This window comes from Scleropages formosus, chromosome 8 (genome assembly GCF_900964775.1).
Source record: "Scleropages formosus chromosome 8, fSclFor1.1, whole genome shotgun sequence".
Lineage (NCBI taxonomy): Eukaryota > Metazoa > Chordata > Actinopteri > Osteoglossiformes > Osteoglossidae > Scleropages > Scleropages formosus.
The window spans coordinates 4,831,987-4,852,446 of record NC_041813.1 but is presented as its reverse complement, the minus strand read 5'-3'; the positions used below and the strand labels follow the sequence as shown (position 1 = coordinate 4,852,446).

The window sequence follows — 20,460 nt, the reverse complement described above, 5'->3', positions numbered from 1 at the left end:
GTTGTGCTGTGTGATCCAGTACTGCAAGTGGCTTCATGTCTGTCTATCTGCAGAATTTCTGGATCGCAAGCTCACCTGCACTTGTATTTAGTCAGCGTCAGTAAAATGCTCAGCACAAAGTGGCGAAGTTGTCACCTTAGGTTTGGTGCACTCACACAGTTTCCTTACAGACGTGCAGCGCTATTCATCTATTTTGCTTGGAACTTGTCCTGAATGGACAGCTCACCAGTCACAAACCTGCGTCCCTGCAGGGGGCATTTCAGTTTGCCGTTGCACCACTGGGGGGAGTCCAGTTTGTGATGGTTTATATAAGGGATCTTAGCTGCAAGTACACACTGCAACGAACAAGCAACTCATTATGACAAAATTACTGGCTGCTTGTACTATTTTTTAATTTAGCTGACACCTTTGTCCAAAGACATGTACAATTTCAGGTTTGTAGACTAAGCTGCTTGCAATTATTTACCCCATTATACAGTTACTGTATCGGTTCAGTGTAAGTACAGTACCTTGCTCTAGGGTATTATAGCAGGAGGTTGGTTTCCATTGTGGGTTTTTCAAAGGAAAGGCAGCGGCTCTGATCCCTACATCACCTTTTGAAGATTGTTCAGAATTTTTCAAATGGAAAGTAGCTCAAAACAAAAAGAAAAAAGTGCAATAAATTGCTTTGTTTCTAATGTGCACAAATACCTCCATGTGCGTTTCCCCTTTTAAAACAAACACAAACAAGGACAAATCAGGGCTGTTAGCTTGTCACGCAAGCCACCGCCTAAGCTGGCATTTAATGAATGAGTCTTCCGCATCACGTCCGTCAATGTGCGGCCCTGTCCATTGCTGCCCAGAGACAGCTTCCTGCAGCCCTGGCTCCCATTGGTCTGCTGGGGGGCTTGGGGGTGTGTCCCCTGTGGCCAGCTGGGAGCCTGGCTTGAGTTACAGCAGCAGCAGCACACAATGCCCTTATTTAGTCAAGTGTGCGATTACTGTCCAGGCATGGAACTGAGCGCGGGTGCGCGCGTGCGTGTGTGTGTGTGCCGGTTTCACAGTGTGATAGTTTGTGCGTGCATTCTAGTGTGTGTGTCTCCGTGAAATATTAGGAATTGGAACCACACACAATAGGTTTTATTAAACTGTTATGGAGAATTTATTTTAACAATGTCTGAATGAGAAGAAACCTTTACTACAAACAGACATACACACACCCACACACAGGAGCCACAATTGGTATGGGTCATAACCTCCTGAATTTGGTGTTTGCTGAGAAATTTTGGTAGCCTAGTGGTTAGAGCGGCTGCTTTTGGACCCAAAGGTTGAAGGTTCGATTCCCACCTCTAGCTGTAGTACCCTTCAGCAAGGTACTTACCCAAAATTGCTCCAGTAAAATTACCCAGCTGTGTAAATAGGTAAATAATTGTAACTAGCTTAACATTGTAAGTTGCTTAGGAGAAAAGCGTCAGCTCAATGAATAAACATGATGTAAACTCAGTTTGGTGTTGTTCTCGGTGCTGAGGAGGATGGTTCAAGCAGTGACCGTAAAAAAGCCAGAGACTTTAAAAGTGTTGAGATACACCTGCGCAAGTTGCTCACATCTGTTTCTTTGGCTCCGTGCCAGCCTTTATTATGGTCATGTGTGATTTGAGCCGTTGGATCCCTGAGTCTATATCCATCTATAGGTGGCTGCGGACCAGGAAGGTGTCGGTATAAAATACACACTCTGCCCCATGTCATGTCGCGTGTCGGCTGAATCGGCGAGCTGCCGTATGGGGGGTTCTTGGGATAGCAACGTGAGCTAGTCTCAAAAGGGTGGTGCTGCAGTGCGACTTCACAGTGTCGTGCTTCTTTGAAGGATGACTCTCTGGGCACTTTTGGCCTCAAAGGGACAGACGGTCCAAGTCAGACTTCGCTAGGTGCTGCATTTAAATGAGCTCACAGAGCCTTAATGTAGAGCCCAAATGTTAGTCTTTAATCACACATCAGCGGTGAACCTCAGCTTGCACCAAGAGACTTGCTCTATCGAGAGCCCTGGAAGATCCTGTGGTCCCTGGTTTATCAGTGGCCGTTGCTCCAGAAATATCCATGAGCGGAAGATGTACCTTGTCCAAGTCCTCATGTATGTCAGAACGCATTTACTGAGCTGACGGGGTGTAGCTGTACTGAGGCTTGTAAAGTAAATACTTTGATTTTGAGAGTGACCTGGCATATGTACAAACACTCGTAATGGTGAGGAGCGGTACGTGTTCAGACTGCTTTTGCATGCTGTTTGCAGTGCTGCCTGTTTAACTTGCTGTATGTTTGCAAATGCACTGTAAGGCATCACACTACTCAAAGTCCCCTTATAAAATATGGTTATTAACGGCTTGCTGTCAGCTGAAATTTTAGTGATTGGCTGCAGATGCAGCCAAGTGCGCAGCAGCTATGCATGTCAGATGAGAGTTCAGATGAGGCAATACAAGGCAACCGCACACCCGCAAGGAAGTGCCCTGCTCTTGAGACGGTACGGTGCCTGCTCAAATCACTCTGTTTGTGTGCATTTGTTTACTTGAGCAATACATTATCTAACGTGTGTCTTTACTATTACCACTATTATTTTGCTTTCAACCTGAATTTTTTATCCAAATCACCCTAAAATAATAAAGATTTGTACAATTTCATATTTTGCTGGAGCAATGTAGGTCAAGACTTTTTCAATGGCACTGCAGCAGGGCCTCTTGTGGGATTTTAACCGGGAACCTTTAGGTCACAAGCCTATGTATGCTGGATGCTGCCTCAAATGTCATGGCAGGGTCAGGACTTGGACTACTAGTTGAAAATCAGTGAATTGACCTGTTGTCCCTGTGTTTTTGTCCTTTTGTGTCTGCGTGTGTTTACATGTGTGTGGTTCCCCAGGGGAGCTCTTCATGGCACAGGGACGTGTGAAGGAGGCGCAGTTTTGTGTCCAGGAGGCAGCGGTGCTGTCGCCAGCCTCCCACTCAGTGCTGCTGCTGAAAGGGCGGCTGGCAGAGTTGCGTGGGGCTCACACTGAAGCAAAGACCTTTTATAATGAGGCGCTGACCATCCACCCCCAGGGATACCTCATCCTTGTGCATCTGGTGAGTGAGCTGAAACCCCATTCCCCAACTCACACAGCAACATCACTTTATTGGCATCCAAACTCCAGTCCCTACACTCACCTTGGCAATATTCACCCTGTTGGTAGGACAAGACATTACATCTTGGAGTAAGGAGGTACATTTTGTATTTACAGCGGTGGGTGAATGGCACAGCCAGGGAGATATTGCTTAATTCTTTCCCCAAGGTTGCTCCTCCACCACCCTACCACTGCCTTTCAGCACCGAGATGCCTGTCCACTTTGCTGTTGTTGGGAGAGTTGCCATGGCAATAAGCAGCATCCCAGTGCAGGTGTTGATGTGATGTGCCACATTTCCACATCATTCCTCTGCTCCTGCAGCCTGACCTCTTGCTAGCAGTTGAATGGATTAACACTTTGGAAAAAGAAAACAAAATGGGGGCCTTCCAGAGATGTGTGACTGCAGGAGTCTGGGTCTTGGCTTCCATGGAGGACTGGGCTAGAGGGTGTGAGGGTGCACAGCATGTCCATGCATACTGGGGGAAGGTGAATGACACCTGTGGTGCATTCTCCTCTATGTGGAGAGTCTCCTGAGCTATTCCCTGGGTGTGTATACCTGTACTTGGAGAGTGGAGTGGTAGGCCCTAGATTTTTCCAGTGTGTGTGGGGCTGCTCACAGTTTCTGTATTATGTGCACTTTACTTTATATGGCAGATGGGGGAGACCAGCACTTCTCACTCAGTGGTAGGGAAGTCAGACGGGCCGACCCGTGGTATGCCAGCCAGGGGCCGCTTCAGGACTGGCAAAGGGACATATAGAGGTCCTTGGACTGGAAAGGGGGAGGGGGTGAGGACACACACTCCAGACACGCTGTTTTTCGGATGTGATAGGATATTTGCAGTTAGCTTCGGGCAGAGTCAGGAAGGGTCGCATCGTTGCATTTATGTCTTCGCAGATGGTACATGTGATCTTCCTGGTGTCCTCATGTGGCTGAGGACAGAAACAGGAGGAAGGAGCAGACCATAATTGTCAGGTTCCTTAACATATGCCCTAATGGTTGAAGCCACGCCTCCTTTCATTCACCTGCCATATTAGAAACCCTCTTCGCTGCTGCATCACCCTTCTACCAGTGTGCTCTGTTGGAATTAGCATTCTTGTTTGCTTTTTGAGGGGGGGTACGGTGGCGTAGTGGGTTGGACCGGGTCCTGCTCTCTGGTGGGTCTGGGGTTCGAGTCCCACTTGGGGTGCCTTGCGACAGACTGGCGTCCTGTCCTGGGTGTGTCCCCTCCCCCTCTGGCCTTACACCCTCAGTTGCCAGGTTAGGCTCCGGTTCCCCGTGACCCCGTATGGGACAAGCGGTTCTGAAAATGTGTGTGTGTGTGTGTGTGTGTGTGTGTGTGTGTGTGTGTGTGTGTGTGTGTGAGGTTCCCCTGTTATGGGGAAAAAATGTGTAAGAGTGTGCTTGTGGGAAGATTTCTGTACAGTACATTTATCTAATGTTTTTCCCCAAAGCAACTTACAATGTCAAGGTTACAATTATTAACCCATTTATACAGATGGGTAATTTTACTGGAGCAATTTTAGGGTAAGTTAAGACAACAATTTTATGGACAGTTGGATATGTTTCCTGCTTGCACGCTGTAACTGTCACACCCCCGGTGTTGGACGGGACAAAAACAGCTGCAGCGCATCAACAAGATGAAACATAAAAGGGTGGTCCAGCCACACCGGCTCACAGAACCTCGCAAGAGGGACCGCTTCCCTCTGCGTCGAACTGTGCTTTGTATCTCCTTGTTCCTTCATCTACCCCTTGTTCCCCCCTCTCCTCCCTTGGCTTGTGTCTTTCGGCTTTCTGACCTCCGCTTTTGTCACAATCACCTGTCTATGTCCTATCAGTTCTACAGGCATCTACTCGTTGGCAAAAGTAATGTTGGATAAACTGTGCTGCAAGAATCATGTGTCTGTGTCTAAAACTCTCTTTGTTGTTTACCCTGAGTTACATTTTATTCATTTAACATTTGCTAAGTGTATAAATGTAAAATATAACAAAAACAATTAATAGAGCAGAGTCTTGACACTTATCTGTGCACTACTTTGAACATGGGTTCAATGACCCAGCCTGTTCAAGTTTATTGTCTGCTGTGTGAGCCACAGAAATTAGAGAGCAGGGTAAGGGTGGAAATTGGGCACTACTTTAGAGTACTAGCTTATTAAATGGAAATCCTTAATTACATTTGGCTTAACAGCCTTCCTGCTGTTTCCCCCTTAATCTTGTTAATGGCGGTAGACAATCCGATAAGGTTGTAGTCTAAATGATGGCTTGAGCAGTCAGTGCACTCTCACTTGGAGGGTTGCTGTCAGCGCTTTCCGTCAAATTCCTCTGTACGCTCACAGAATTCACAGCAGTTGCATGGGGAGGTTTATGGAGAGGTGGCAGGGGCCTGGGAGTGAACACTGTGACACTGTGGCCAGGTCCTGCAACACTGTGGCTTAAAAGAGATAGGACAGGATGGATGGACCCCGAAACAAAGATGACATCCAGCCCACCGCGCAACATTACAATGCGATGGAGAGACTCTCAGTTGTCCTGGCAGTCGGAACCATCTTTGCTCCATATGGGTAAAGCAGCCGACATGTAACTGTTAGTCATTGACCTTTAAACACATAGAAACGCAATGTTTGCAAATAGAGGTTAAAAAGAACACAAGCGATCTTACTTTTTAAAGTTCAGATCACAAAAATGTCTGACTAAAATTTTAGTGGACTTACACATCTTGGATGACATCTTTATCTTTGAGTATGGATTGGCTGTGTTAAGATGCAAAAGTTATGAAGTCACAGCTGTGTGATTTCCCCAGGGACTATAACAAATATAACAGCATTTCTCCAACCACTGTTTAAATTGTGATCACTGGTGCAAAGGCTGAAAGGAACAAGTAGTTTGTGGTTTGGAAAAAAAATACTGTTTTATTGCTGAGAAGTGTATCTTTAATCTGTCACCAACATGCAATCTCTCTCTCAGGACTGCTGAATCCCTCTTGGTGTTCAAGAAGGATCTCAAAACATCCTTTTCAGACTCACTTCTCAATTAATTACCTTTGTGTTTCTGTCAATTCTTTATGCTGCTACTCATTTAATGATATAGTTAATTTCATCTGTTTTAACATTTAAACTATATTCAGCTACCTAGATAATGCATTCTGCTTTAAACCGTGTCATATTAGACAGATTTTTCTAACCAGCCCTAAAGCCCTGCCTGACAGTTTTTCACAGGTGCAAAGCACAATGTAAGTTCTATACGTAAGCTTTTCCTCCATTCTTGAAAATGTGTCAGAGGAAACACTGACGGACTTGCTGCTTTTCCCATAGCTGTTCTCTTTCCCTCTGTGTAAGGCTAACCATCTTCTTTACTGTTTGTCATTTATTAAGGTGCCATAATAGAAAGTGAAGCTCCTCCCCCCGACAGCATTAGAGAGGAAGCCCTTCCTGTTTACTTGCACTGGCCTTGACGTGTCACATGGCCTGGTGGAAAAGCAGGTAGCAATGTCCATCTGCAGCTGCGGACACGTGCAGTTGTCCTTCTGGTCCACAGTGCGACTCTCCCAGGCAGTCCTCTCCTAAGCAGTGCCTGCTATGCCTTGTTGCCGCCATTGGCGGAGGCGGCCACCAGTGACTCATAGCCGGGGAACTATTTTTAGCACAGGCGCTGGCTAGTGAAGCAGTCCAAATAGAGGGCCCTCTTCTTTTGTGGTTGGTTCTTTGGGTTTGGTCTCAGGTTGTATGTGAGTAAACTGTTCCTGTTTGACTCATGCATGTGTCTGATTAGTCCCTTCGAGAGGGCAAGCGGTTGCTTTTTGCCCTGAATAGGACTTCTTGCTTGCCCCTGTTTTTTTCTTTCTCTCTCAGTTTTTCTAAAACTGCCAGCGAGAGCTGCACACTTCAGTGCATATTCAGGAAGAATCAGAGATCGCAGGACTTCTGCTGCAGTGTACACCTCACCTGCTTCTTCAGAAGGCATGGAGTCCCTCCTCCTGCCCTCTCACGCTCTCTCTCTCTCTCTCTTATTTCCCATCTGTCTCTATAACAAGCATGCACACTCACACTCTCCTCTTTTCAGCATTCTCTGTCTTTATCTGTCCCTAAATCATATGTGACTTGTCTTTTCCGAGGCAAGGATACGTGAGTGTCCAGGCAGGAATGAAGATTCCCAAATAAGCCTTTCGTAATGACTTCTGCTAAGGCCCTAGTTCTTCAACCTAAGTGTCTGGGTCTTTCAGTGTCCTAGTAAAAGCATGGTCATAGCACAGCCGCAAACAGTTGTGTGTTTGCAGCTCACAGAATTGCAACTTAAAGCCTTTATTTGTGCATTTATAAAGTTGTTTGCAGTGTTCAAAGTTAAAAAGCTTGACTTTCCCTCAGACTTGAACCTGCAGCTTATGGATATCACTGTGGATTTCATATTATTTTGACATTACATTTTTGACAGCGACAGTTGACTTTTTATCAATATGGGGAAATGAAGGGGGTGAAAGTGTTTGCGGTGCTAAACTGGAGGGGAGGCTGATTTCAGGCTATTGTTATTATTAATTGTTCCAGAGGAAACAGTTGCAACCCAGGGGGGTGGTGAAAACACACCGCATTTTTGATTGCGAGTATGTTTGAGCATGTATGTGTGCGCTCATGCGTGCTTATGTCTGTTTGTGTGTTTTTGCAGCAAATTATGTAATAAACTCTGCTTCTGCGCCGAAGCAAAAAAGCTGGAGTTGCAGGTCAGTTTTACTCTGAGATTTCATCCCTCACTAATGACTCAGAGCTTGTGTAACCAACTCCTTTTATCACACCCAGATAAGTCAGTGTGCCCGTTTACTTAACATAGCTGCATTTGGAAGGCGTCTTTAGGCGTCACGGGCAATTCCTTGTGCTTCTTGCCTACGAGACACGCCTACCATCCCTGCTGTTGGAAGAGCAAAGGTAGTTACTTGCTTCCCTGTGGGACTCACGCACCGCATGTTTGATCCTCTTCCCAGGAACGGTGCTTCCACGAACCAGGCTAGTCTCCTTCTGCAGGCACCTGCCAGGGTGGTGCTCACCTGCCCACATGCTCACCTCAGTGCCATTCACAATCCCACCTGGAAATTACTCCTTAAGTGGTTCTTTTTGTTTGACCGGTGCCTGATTCGGCGAAAAAGAGTGTTTTCTATGCATGGCATCACCATTTGCATTTGCGTCTTATGACCTTTGTCTTGGATCAAAGACATTTTTGATTGTTAGACTTCACTGAAACGCCACCTGCCCGACTGCTCTGTCCAGCTTACTACTACTTGTTTTTGCAGTAGTGCTGCTTAGTGCCATACATCCCACCTGCCCCCGTACCGTGCAACACTTGAGTATCTCTGTAGCTGGCCCTGTAGCCCTGTCTGTCTCCAGTGGGCGTCACATTAGATTGTTCTTGAAATTATGGAGACTTTTTAACATTAATTGGCTAATTTGATCATTTCTATAAGCTCTTAGCATGCACTGTGTCAACTTTGGACACTGAAACTAAAATCTTGTTATGAGAGACGTGTGCCTTCGGTGTGCGCCCCTTGTATGTTTACGAGTGTGTGTACGAGAGAGAATGCACACACACTTTTATTCACCTTGTACCTCGTAGGACATGCAGTTAGCACTGGACACACACCGCTAAGGATATCCCATATATGTGTGTGCGACATGGCCTTTTCTGTAGCGTGTGACAAGGCCCCTTTCATTGTTTTGCAATCTTCTCCTGAATTCTGGCTATTACAGATGATGGGGTGGTGGGAGTAGCCCTCCCCCCAAGTGATGCTGTCATGGTTCAGAAGACAGGCTCTGCCTCCTTCTTCACTTTTCACCATCATGGTAGTCACCCTTGTTCCTATGTCAGCTCTGCCGGTCCTTCCTGTCCACTCCCCCCTCTTGCTCTGTCAATACAAGTGGCTGCCAGCCAGGAAACATTTTCCACCGATTAGATAATGCAGATACATTATTTATAAGGCTTCGGTCCTTCTCTTCATATGCTTTATGGGATTGCCTAGCAACTGGAAAATGTATTCTATTGAGCAAAGCCTTTGAGAAGTACAGAAGTAGATGGAGTAGGTGGAGGTAGCCATACTGTGGGAGCAGAAGGGGGAGCAAGGGTGTATTCTGGCTGTAGCTTGTCTCTGTGCTTGGTGGACCGTGGTACCTTGTCTATGATGGGTTTAGAGGGTGGAGGAGATACTGGGAATGGAAAAATTGTGATGATTCATTACATTTATTCATTAGTTTATGCTTTTTTCCGAAGCAACTTGCAACGTCAAGGTACCTACTAATATTTACCCATTTATATAGCTGAGCAATTTCACTGGTGCAATTTAGGGTAAGTACCTTGCTCAAGGGTATTGATTTAAACCTGCTATCTTTGTGGCCAAAGGCAGCAGCTCTAATCACTATGTTACCAACTGCCTGCCTTGGTAAGTGTATGTGTTTATATATGTAGCAAAAACTTAGCTGATGGTGGACTTGTGGGGCATTAAAAGGAGGACAGTGGGTGGCAGTTCAGTAGCCTTACTGTGGAAAAAGAGCTCCCTGCTTCACCTTGGTAGTGATCTGGATGACCTGTTCTTTCAGCATCATTTGATGGTACTAAATGTCTCTTAACTTTTAGAGTTTGTTTTAAGCAGTGTTACTGTGAAACTGAGCATCTGTTGGTCTGTAAGCCAGTCTTATTATCTAAAATACTATACAGTATATCTTTGGCTGAGATATTATAAAAGCTGCATTTGTGGAGGAGGGAGATCAGAAGGAAAAGAAAAGTAAAAAAGGTGGCAGAGAGCACTAATAATTTAATTAGCACTCGTGTCATTGGAGACACAGTAACGCCCACACACGCACAGGGTTGTCTCTACAGGACAGTGCTCACAAAACAGTATGTCACTTTTCATGGGCTGGGAGGGAGATGCATTTTTAGTTAGTAATTATGTTTATTCATTTTATAGCTTTATCTAAGGTGACTTACTCTCCTAGGTACACTGACCCATCCATACAGCAGAAAAAGATAACACATTTACACACTACGGGCCATTTAGCGTCACCAGTTCACCAGTTCACCTGAAACTTATTGTTGGACCAGATCACCCAAAGGAAATCCATTGAAACATAGAGAGAACATGAAAACTCCGCACGGGCTGTGTCCAAACACACTGTCTCTAGGTACCAGTGCTATCTGCTGTGTCACCGTGTCACCCATTAATTTAGCTGATACTACAAATCAATCTAAAGTGTTAAGCTACTTACAATGATTTATCTATCTTTATGCAGCTGGGTAATCTTTATTGAGTTCAGTATAGGGTAAGTGCTTCCCTCAAGGGTACTACAGCAGGAGCTGGAATTTCAGCCTGTGTCCTTGGGGTGGAATACAGCAATGCTAACCGCTATTCACCACTTACTTAAACACTACTGTGTAGATGTTCAAGTTAAACAGGAGAGCAATGAGTACAGGTGCTTGAAATTCCTACAGTTCAGTTTGAAACCCATGTGTGTGGCCCTCTCCATTATTCCTGGGCCTGGGAACACTAACCCCTAACCTCCATAACCCCTCAGTAACCCACGCCTCCTATTCCCAACAGACAAGCGTCCCTGGTTTATCATTCTCACTTGCTCCTTTCCATGTACCCGCGTATGGTCATGTGACCTCTGTCAGCACCATGCAGCTCTGGAGACGGAGCCAGGGCAACTGTCTGGGGCCACACGAGCTCGAGAAGACGCAGTGAGGACGTTTGGGGTATGTGTCCACCTGTTATGTGCTTGGCATGAAGTAGCCACGCTGGCCTCGGACTGAAACCTGTGGTAGCGCTCCACAGCAGTGCACACAAACACGTGCGGGTGTGCACACTGTTGGACATGCTCAAAAACAACCACACTCCGTCAGCCTGACCAGTGGTAGCTTCTGTCGTGGTGCAGTTCAGCAGCAACCCTCCAGGCACTTTAGTACTGACCCTGAAGAACAGAGCCAGGTGTGCTGATTTAGCCGTCAGTTTGTATTAGAGAGTGATTAACCTGGAAGTTCTCATCAGTGACAGGAGTTCGCCTTCCTTGCTGAAGGGCTCTCTGTCTCTCCCACGGGTGACTTGTCTGCAGTTGTGGGGAAACTGTCTGCAGCACAGCAGAGTGCCTGCCTGACTCACCTGTGGCCTTTTAAAGAACGGGAGGCATGTGGTATTGAATTTACCCGCTTCAGTCTACTGTGCACACCACATTTGTGGTTTACTGTCCATCAGTGCCACAGTGTCATAACCTTAGGTCCTGTGTGAGTGGATTTCTGGAACCCATGGTACTTCAAGTTTCAAGTTTATCGTCACAGGCACAAGTACCGTGTAGAAGTATCATGAAATTCTTCTTGAATGCTTCTCCACAGACTATGGACAAGACAGAGACAATACAAATACTGTACAAACAAAACAATGACAATGACAGTGAGTAATGCTAATAGCAATGACAATAAATAACAGTAACAGTAATAACAATAATACCAGACAGCCAGAGAACTCAGAACGTGAAAGCGAGAATGCGAATGCTTAAAGTGACAGTGTAATTTACCAATGTGCTTGGGTGGAGCAGTCCAACTCTAGTTAGTAAAGGTGGCACATTGGTGATTGTTGTATACTCTTACAGCACTCGGGTAAAAGCTGTTCCTGTACCTAGCAGTGCGGGTTCGAAAAGACCTGAGCCGCTTTGCAGACGGTAGAGAAGAGAAAAGTGCCCGTGCGGGGTGACTATGATCTTTCATGATGCGCATTGTCTTTCTGAGGCAGCGTGTGGTGTAGGTGTCCTGGACTGCTGGTAGCTGTGTGCTGATGATTCCCTGAGCTGTTTTGACCACCCTCTGTAGGGCTTTCTTGTCCTGTATGGAGCAGCTGCCACACCAGGATGTAATACACCCTTTGAGGACGGACTCAACAGCACACCTGTAGAAAGTGGTGAGGACTGTAGTAGGCATCCTGGCTTTCTTCAGACGCCTGAGGAAGTGGAGACGCTGATGGGCCTTTTTGATGGTTAATGCTGTGTGCTCAGACCATGTGAGTTTGGTACTTAAAGTCCTATTAACCTAATATTAGCTCAGTGCATGTGGAATGTTGTACCTGTGCTTCTAATTGTTCAGCCCCTCCAATGTACTTTCTATCTCCGATGGGTCCATGTGGTGCTTTGGCACCATTGCTGCTGCTTGTGGAGTAAGTCAGCAGTCTGTCTCTGGAACTGTCCCCCTGCAAAGGTCACCTGTTCAGACCCTTCTAGCAGGGCTTCGGGTCTTTGACTGTCAGCCCTGCCACAGACAGGACAAGCAGGTACTGTCAGCAGACCTGGTTAGTCCACAGTTTGGCCGTCGGCACCAGGTCTGTGCTACAGGAAACTGGACTGGCTTCCTTGGGAGTGACATACTGTTTGCGTTCAAACTTGAGAAAGTTCCCTTTGAATTGTGAACCAATGTGATTTGAAACCAACTGGCACCAAAGATTAAAAAACACTTTATTAGCATACATGTTACCATGCAGCGAGCATTCCCGTGATCTCTGTGTGCGTGTGTGTGTGTGTGTGTGTGTGTGTGTGTGTGTGTGTGTGTGTGTGTGTGTGTGTGTGTGAGCGCGCATGTCTGTTCGGAGTGTATGTGGGAGTGCTACGTGTGCTGTGCTGCCCTGAGTGTGTGTCCAATGGCAGCCTACTGACAATCAAGAGAAAAGAGGATAGGAGAGGTCTTCACATTTCTAAATGATAGTACCCAAGCAGATCCAGACTGCATCTATTTGTTATTGCTCTGTCTGACTCTAAATTATTTTTTTAATATCCAAGAACACTATTAAAACATCTTGTAATGTAAGGCACTCATTAATGCAATGTGAATTTTGCTCTGCCTGTGGTTTATTAAAAAATCAGTCAACATTAAACTTCATTCGGCATGTAACAATGTTTACCTCATTTTTATTTATGCAGCAAAGTTGAGTTTAATAAAAATATTGTCTCTCCCTGCATGTGTGCATTGACATTCTTTGAGCTTTTAAAATCAACAAAGAGCTTTAAAGGCACCGCTGTTGGTCATAGACACCCAATTAAACTGAGTCCACGTCCAAAGCACAGCATGCATTTATGATGAGCATACGGTCATTGTAATAGCTGAAGCTCAGACGAAACAACATCGACCTTCTGTCTGAGTTTATAGTCAAGGTTTCGGGGGGGGCGGATGTCTAGCTCAGCTCATCATAAACTCTCACTTTGTCTGCTTTCAGAGGAAGTTACTGAATGTGTAAGAGTGATGATTTAATCATTAGAAAGGTGAAACAGGGACTCCCCCACAGTGTCGACCCAACACAAAAAAAGCCATTCACTCTGCCTCACCTCCCACAGCCGTTAATGGGCAGCGGGCTGGTTGGGGGTTATCTGTTCCTCACCCCCGCCGTTCCATTTCTCTCCCATGCTGACAAAAAACACTCTTCCAACCCCAGGGGACCTCCATTGATGATTTCCGTAATATGTGTCCTCTCCAAATGCAGGAACATCCAGCGCGGGCTGCAAATGCATCTGGGCTGCTTGGGGTCAGTGCATGGTGGGAGGGTGCAATCGATTGCCTAGAGCAACAGGGATCTGAGGCTTTAACCTCATATTCCCATAACCCGTGAGGCAGTAACCCTTTGACAAAAGGGGATGCGTTTCACTGAGATGTCAGAACAGCTTTTTTCCTTTGGTTATCGGTTGGTCCCTTTGATCATCACTTAGCCTGTCTCCCAACTGCAAAGCGCATTCTTTATCTGCCTGTTGTGCAAGGTATTGATCAGGTGCTCTGGGCAGTGCATAGATCAGTGTTGATGTCAGGAATTGTCTGGGTGGGAAGGGTAGGGATGATTATTATCCAGGCTTCTGCACTCTCTGGCTCACTGTCAGTTGTCTGCACGTTTCCGTGGCCGTGATGTTCTCAGCTTGAGTCCCAACAGTAGTGTAGAAGAGGACTGTGGCGTAGGGCCCTGGAAGGTCTCTGCTAACCCAGTTCCCACAGCTTCCGGTGGGCTTCGCAATGGCCTCTGTCATTCGGAAGTCCAACAGGAGCTTCCAGAAACCGATTCAGAGTTCTGGTTTGAGAGCTGCTGTTTTATGAGCCTAAATTTTTTTTGCAACTGGATATCTGCTTACTTTGGCATGTGGTGTGTAAAGCAGTGTGTCAGTAGGGAACAAACAACAGGGTGAGTGTGACTTTCTGAGTGGGCGGAGTGATCATTTGTGGTTTGGGTTATTCGCTGTCAAGGAGACAAGCTTTGTTTTCGCTACCGGTTTTCTACTCCTGCTTTTAGGAGTGTTGTGTCAGCTGTGGCCAAACACAAAGGAACGATTTCTGTGTCCCGAGCAGCCAGCCCCAAACAGGGTTAAGCCACTTGTTTACGGTTAATGCTGACCAGTGGGGCGGTGCTGTGATAGACTGACAGCAGCGGGCGCCACTTGAGGACACCTGGTCCAGTCAGACACTGGGTCTGTTTGTGACAAAGTAAAAGTGTTAAGGGGAAAAACTTGGCAAGTAGTACGTGGAAGTCAGCAAGGATTTATCGATGCGTGAGCAATGTGGACTAAAGAGAGGGCCTTTAAATGCCATGTCAAGGTTCTCTTCAAGAGTCAGATTTATTATGTCTGAATCATAGGGCAAAGTTCTTTTTTCCTCTGCATGTGACCTTAGTAAGTTGCTACTGTACAGTAGGTTCAATGTAGGCAACCTGAATTTCTATACTAGAGAAGCACCATTTGGGGAGAGAGGTACAGTGAATGAGAGATTTGCGCATCTGCTCGTTTTTGGCAGAGGAGGCTATTCTTGTGCTCGTTTAAACGGTGTGAAAGTTGAACCGTTTCACTGTTATTTTTATGCTCTGGCCTCCATGCCACACCCCTCCTGTTTTCTCCTGCAGAACAAAGCTCTGCCTCCTCGGTGTCGCCTTGTATCACTGTGTCTTTGTGTCTTTATCAGCTGCTTGCTGTCTTCTGCTGTGAAAGGAGAAATTCACGCGGATTATGCACATGTTTGTGTTTCTCTTTTTCTTTGTGGGTTTGGGACAATTATCAGCATCTGTCTCTTCCTGGGCTCTCTCTCGCTTTCTCTCTCTCTCTGTCCTGGCACGTGTACCAGCCAAGGACGGCCTTGCTCCTGGTGCCACATCTGTGTTTCCTCAACCTCTTGATGAATCTTTGCTCCGGGGCCATGCCAGTAAGCACCGAAGTCCCCTGGAAAGAAGCTCTCTGAGGTACATGCCTTCCTAATGTGGTCTGTGAGAAAATCCTGGCAAGGGAGAAGGAGAAGGTGGGGCGCACATTCAGAGAAGGCACCTGACGGCTTAGAGGTGTTTCGCTTTGGCCCCGGTGGCAATGCAGCTGCACGGTACGAGACATATAAGGAGCATGTCTTCCAGCCGTGCGTCCCTTCGCCCAAGTGGAGGTGCTTGGAAACACTTCTCGTGGATGCCCTGCCAAGAAATGTCCCTAAACACAGAGGCTGTTCTTTCTCTTTTTCCTCTCATCCTTGTTTACCATTGCGGAGCAACTGTTGCAGTAAACTGCTGACCCTGAATATATTTGCTGTGATTATAGGTATGTAACCATGGGAGTGAGTGCTGTGACTCCCCAGTGTTGAAAGTCTGCCAGATGAATGCTTGCAAGGCTTGATTTGAACCTCTACTTCCATTTGTCTACTGGATGTGTAGACTCTACCAAGGTGTGGATCTGATGGATAGGTGGGACACCAGTATGTCTTCCAGGAAGCACAAAATACCCATGAAACCCAGATATCTTTGTTGCCATTGGCTGTAATTCTTCTAAGCCCTCCCCACATCGCCTTTCCTTGCACACGTCACATGGACAGACATTACGCACAAGCTTAACTTTAAGTGGTTTGCAAAAGTGCCCCACCCGCTGCTAATCCGTGCTTGTAGATTCTGTGACTCTCCGTCATCCTGTTTTACAGCTCAGCTTCAGTACTTCACAGTGCTCCTTGAATTCAGCCATGACAGACTCCCAGGGCTTGTTAAAAATGTCTGTAGATGCAAAAGGGTGGGCTTTAGTGTGGTTTTTACACCTCAGCTAACAGGGAAGAAGTGTGAAATACCAGAGAGTTGACACACTGAGAAACATCTGTCTGCCCACGCGGTGAGAGCAGGGGGGAAGTGATCACTCGACACAAACACACACAGTGTTCCACGCCGTTGTCATTCTTCAAATTAATGGAGATTTGAGCAGGTTCACAGAAGCCTCTGGGTGCCATAGCCAGAGTAAGTATCCTAATCATGCGATACAGTCTCATGGAGGTCTGACAGTAAAGCGGCAGGCAGGCAGGCCTTTCTTGATGATACTGGGAATCAAAGTGTCCCATGGAAAAGCGATAAGACTACTGCGACAGACCAATTTCAAAATGAATGGGAATTTGTGTTCGCTGAAGTATATCGACCTATAAATGACCCACTACTGGGAGACAAGTAGTGGGGGACTGTAGTGTGCTAAGTTCCTTTAGCAGAGAGAATACCGAAATACAGCAAATGGGGGCAGGTGAGATGCGTTCACGGTGCCATAAAAGTAAATGTGGCAGCTTGTCCAGGATGTTACGTTGCAGTACTTTGGAAGGTGAGGATTATTTAGAGGGGAATTTAGCCCCCATTTCTGGGGCACTGAGCTTATCACACGCTGTTTTTCCACTCTGTGGGATGCTATAAAGAACTTGCCCACATGGCTGACAACTGAAACTTATATCAGGGTTAAAATCCCCCTAGCATGTGGCTTTAGATCGACCATCCCATGTGCACCGTTCCCTTGCAAGCCATCCTCAAGCTCCCATTGGGGCAAGCCCCCCCCCATCCCACAGCAGGAGCCCAGGAGCTCAGAGCAAGGAAAATGTTTATTCACTGAGCTAATTAACACCCACCCATAGCAGAACAGATTCCTTCCTACACCCCACCCCAAGGCTCTCTTTAGAGCGAAACACCAACGTTTATTTGGATTGGAAGAAGCAGAGAAGAAGAATGGGGTAAAGTGCTGAAGGGGCTGGAGGTGAGAGGGTGGGGATGGTGGGGATAGGGAGTGACAGAGGAGAGAGGATGAACTCTTTTCCTCTCTTGAAATAGGCGCAGTGCCTTGAGACAGCGAGTGCTGAATTTCAACCCAATTAATGGGGAGCTGACAAGCAGAGTCATCGGTGGTTTTTAGTCTAACAAGTCCCGTCTGTCTCACCTCCGGGAGGTGGTGCCTCCAGAGGATCACAGAGCACCGTGAATCACACATGGAGTCATGTACTTGTATGTGATGCAGGTTACACTGGCGCGGACCCAACGGAGCTTATAGCACCTGCAGAGGCCAACAGTCCAGGTGTTTGGGTTCCATTCTTCTTAGATCCTGTTTTTGTCCCCTCGCCACCTTCCTGTTTCCCCTTTCTGACTCTTACATCAACATCAAGTTCTTGCCTCCTTAGAGGGCAGCTGAGAATAGATGTGTGCACTTATAGATCCAGAGGGCAGCTTGATGGGGTTGTCAGTATGACTGCGTATAAACCTGAGAGTGCCTGTGCTTGTACACTTGTGAGTGCCAAAGTGTGTGTTTCTTTGGCAGGTCAGTTAGCGTGGCCAGTCTCAGTTGAACATGGAGGAGTAGTGTTTGGACTTCCCTCTCTCGCTTGTAGCTAGTTTTGTGTCATAGGACAGTTTTGCGGGATGATTCTGAGCCTTCGTCCCCCTGCAGTCTTAAGGTCAGGGCTGGATGATGACTGAGAAGTACTTGAAAGAGACAAGGCATGCAATCCTGACCACTGCTCTGTCCAGAATACGTGCTGGAGGGTTTTGCTGGGTCCCATCTACACTGGGCCTTGGAACCTGTCACCAAATATGCCGCAAGTAAATATGAGTTTTGACGAACGAGCATTTAACAAGCGGGGCCTTTTTTTCCTGCAGCAAAGGATGCATTCTGTTTGCTTTGGCCCTGGACGGAAGCAAGTCGCGTCACTCGAGGACTTGGTACTCCACCCTCCTCCTCTGCAGCTACAGCCGTGGCTGCATACAGCTGCAGCTCATTCATTGTTAATCCTCTCATGGTTCAGCAGAGCCCATAAAACATCGTAACATTAATTACCTCTGAGGAGGGTTATGCTCTTCATGGGGTGACCTCACATCTGACTTCATGTCCTCAGAAACTCTTGACGTCCCGGGTTGTCCTGTCACGTTTCGGGGCATAGTATGGAGCAAAATTTTTAGCATGCTGATGTTTCCGTTGTTAGGTCATTTCTAAAGGCACGGGTATGTCGTATTACATCCAAAAGCAGAATAAATTAAAATGTTGTGCTATTCTGTTACAGTTTGGCAGAAGTGCTTTTTCTCACCAAAGCTGTTGAACTAGAATCTGGCTCCAGCTCAAGCTGATTTGTGTCCAAATATATGAAAAGGTAGTCTATGAAGGGATAAACTCCTCCTCTCTCCCCTTCCCTCCTCCTTGTCTACCGTGCAGGGCCAACTGCTGGTGAAGATGGGTCGCCTAGCTCTTGCCGAGAAGGTGCTACGGGATGCGGTGCAGGCCCAGAGTACTGCCCACGAGGCCTGGAGCAGCCTGGGTGAGGCTCTAGAGCAGCGGGGCAGCAGCCAGGCACCCGATTGCTTTCTCACTGCCCTGGAGTTGGAAGCCAGCTGTCCCATCAAGCCTTTCACCATCATCCCGCGTGAGCTATGAGGCCCTCTGCTCTGGTTTTCAGGACATTCAGTACAAACCAAAGCCATATGACATGTCAGTTATGGAAATCTTTTTGTTTTGTTAATCTATTAGCTGATACCTTAGTGCAGCAACTTTTTCTGTCTAGTTGATACAACTCCGATACAAACCAGTGGCTTTTCCCTGGAACAGTTCGGGCTAAGCACCTCTGTTTAGTACAGCTGCAGGGGTCCATATTTAAACCTACAGTATTCTTTTTTGCAGAGCCTTTATTTTATACTGCTGCCCCACTGGACCAGAGTGGGCTCAGCAAATCCATTCCGAAGTGTCTAATTCCATCACTTCCTCAGGGTTTTCAAGACAGCTTCACCAGCTTTAATGCAGAGGACTTCCATGTTTTTTTTTTTTTTTTATTGTTAACCCTTTTCAGCTGCTTTGTTTCACTTGAGCTGGATTACCAAAGTCTTGTTGACAGAGGCACGCAGTTCCAGATCCCTACATATGCAGATGAAACACACACTTGCACCACTGCACACTCCCTTGATCTTGTATGCAATTCAGATCTACATCCTCTAACACTGAAGAAGATATTCCCGCACACACACACTTGTGTACACTCAGGGAAACTAGTTGTGCTAAATGTACCACTAAATGTTGTTTGTATTGTATATTTAATTTTAGTTAGTTTTACTTCTGATTTTTGTCTCTTTCTTCTATAAACAGAGTTTTTAAATGTGATTTGCGTATTTTGTCATATTTTTCTCATGCAACATACAATTCCTGTAATGGCGTATATGGCCGAACATTTTTAGTCTTGGGGGTTTCTGACAGTAAAGTACCGATTAGGTGTCTGAAGATTTTATTCAGAGCCATTTTTTATAACATTTAAATATGAACTGGGATAGAAAGTCATTTTGTTCTGTGTCCTGAGGCCTGCAGAATATCGAAGCTGAACATGGCGTATTTGAGTACTATATTTAACCATGATTTCCATCCTTTATATTAGCTGCAGTCAAAATTTTTCAGCTTCCAGTAGAGGTAAGTCTGCTCAGAGGGGAAAATGAAAGGAGGACCCAGGGTTAGCAAAGAACACTGAGAGTTCACTTAATATTTAACGCCTACCAAGGATTGCGCTTTGGAAATCTTATTTAAAATACAACAGTTGTTTTTCTTGCTTCAGTAAGCACTTTTTTAGGAAAAAAGGGTTTTTTTTTTTTTTTTTTTAAGAGAAGTGTGTCACAAAAGACCTCTGGAGTGAACTCTTATACAGTAAGTGCCCAAAAACTGTAAATTTTAAAGTGCTGTAAATGGTTAGTTCCGAAAGAGACGTGGCAGATTTTGCCTCTCAACTTTCTATGAGCTCAGATTTAATACTTATGGTTTAAGGGCCCATGTGAAAGGTGGTCATGCCAAGTGCCGGTCGCCTGCTATAATACCGATTCTAAAATATATTTTCTTGAAAGCTTCATTTGGGCAGTTTCCAAGAGGTAGGTTCAGTCTTTTGGTCTGCGTTTCAAGTTTGTACACACCGCCTTCATATGTATGTGCATTTTCTTATTTCTAGATCTTCATCATGTTTCATAAACACACATATACAAAACCTTCAATAAGGACTGCACTGTCTACACTGATTCCGTAGCACTGAATTTTAAAGCCCGGCATCCACATGCACTCAGCAGCCCCCTGTTTTG

General features: G+C 46.1%; 1 protein-coding gene across 2 annotated transcripts in view; it reads left to right on the top strand.

The window, feature by feature from the left end:
- Positions 1 to 19,408, top strand: part of ttc7a (tetratricopeptide repeat domain 7A) — a 55,583-nt gene extending 36,175 nt beyond the window's left edge. For both annotated transcript variants that reach the window (XM_018725133.2, XM_018725134.2), the window contains 2 exons: positions 2,884 to 3,086; positions 18,572 to 19,408. In XM_018725133.2, coding sequence (XP_018580649.2) covers positions 2,884 to 3,086; positions 18,572 to 18,790 — 422 coding nt within the window. In that variant the 3' untranslated portion in view covers positions 18,791 to 19,408. The remainder of the gene's footprint in view (positions 1 to 2,883; positions 3,087 to 18,571) is intronic.
- The last annotated feature ends 1,052 nt before the right edge of the window (positions 19,409 to 20,460 follow it).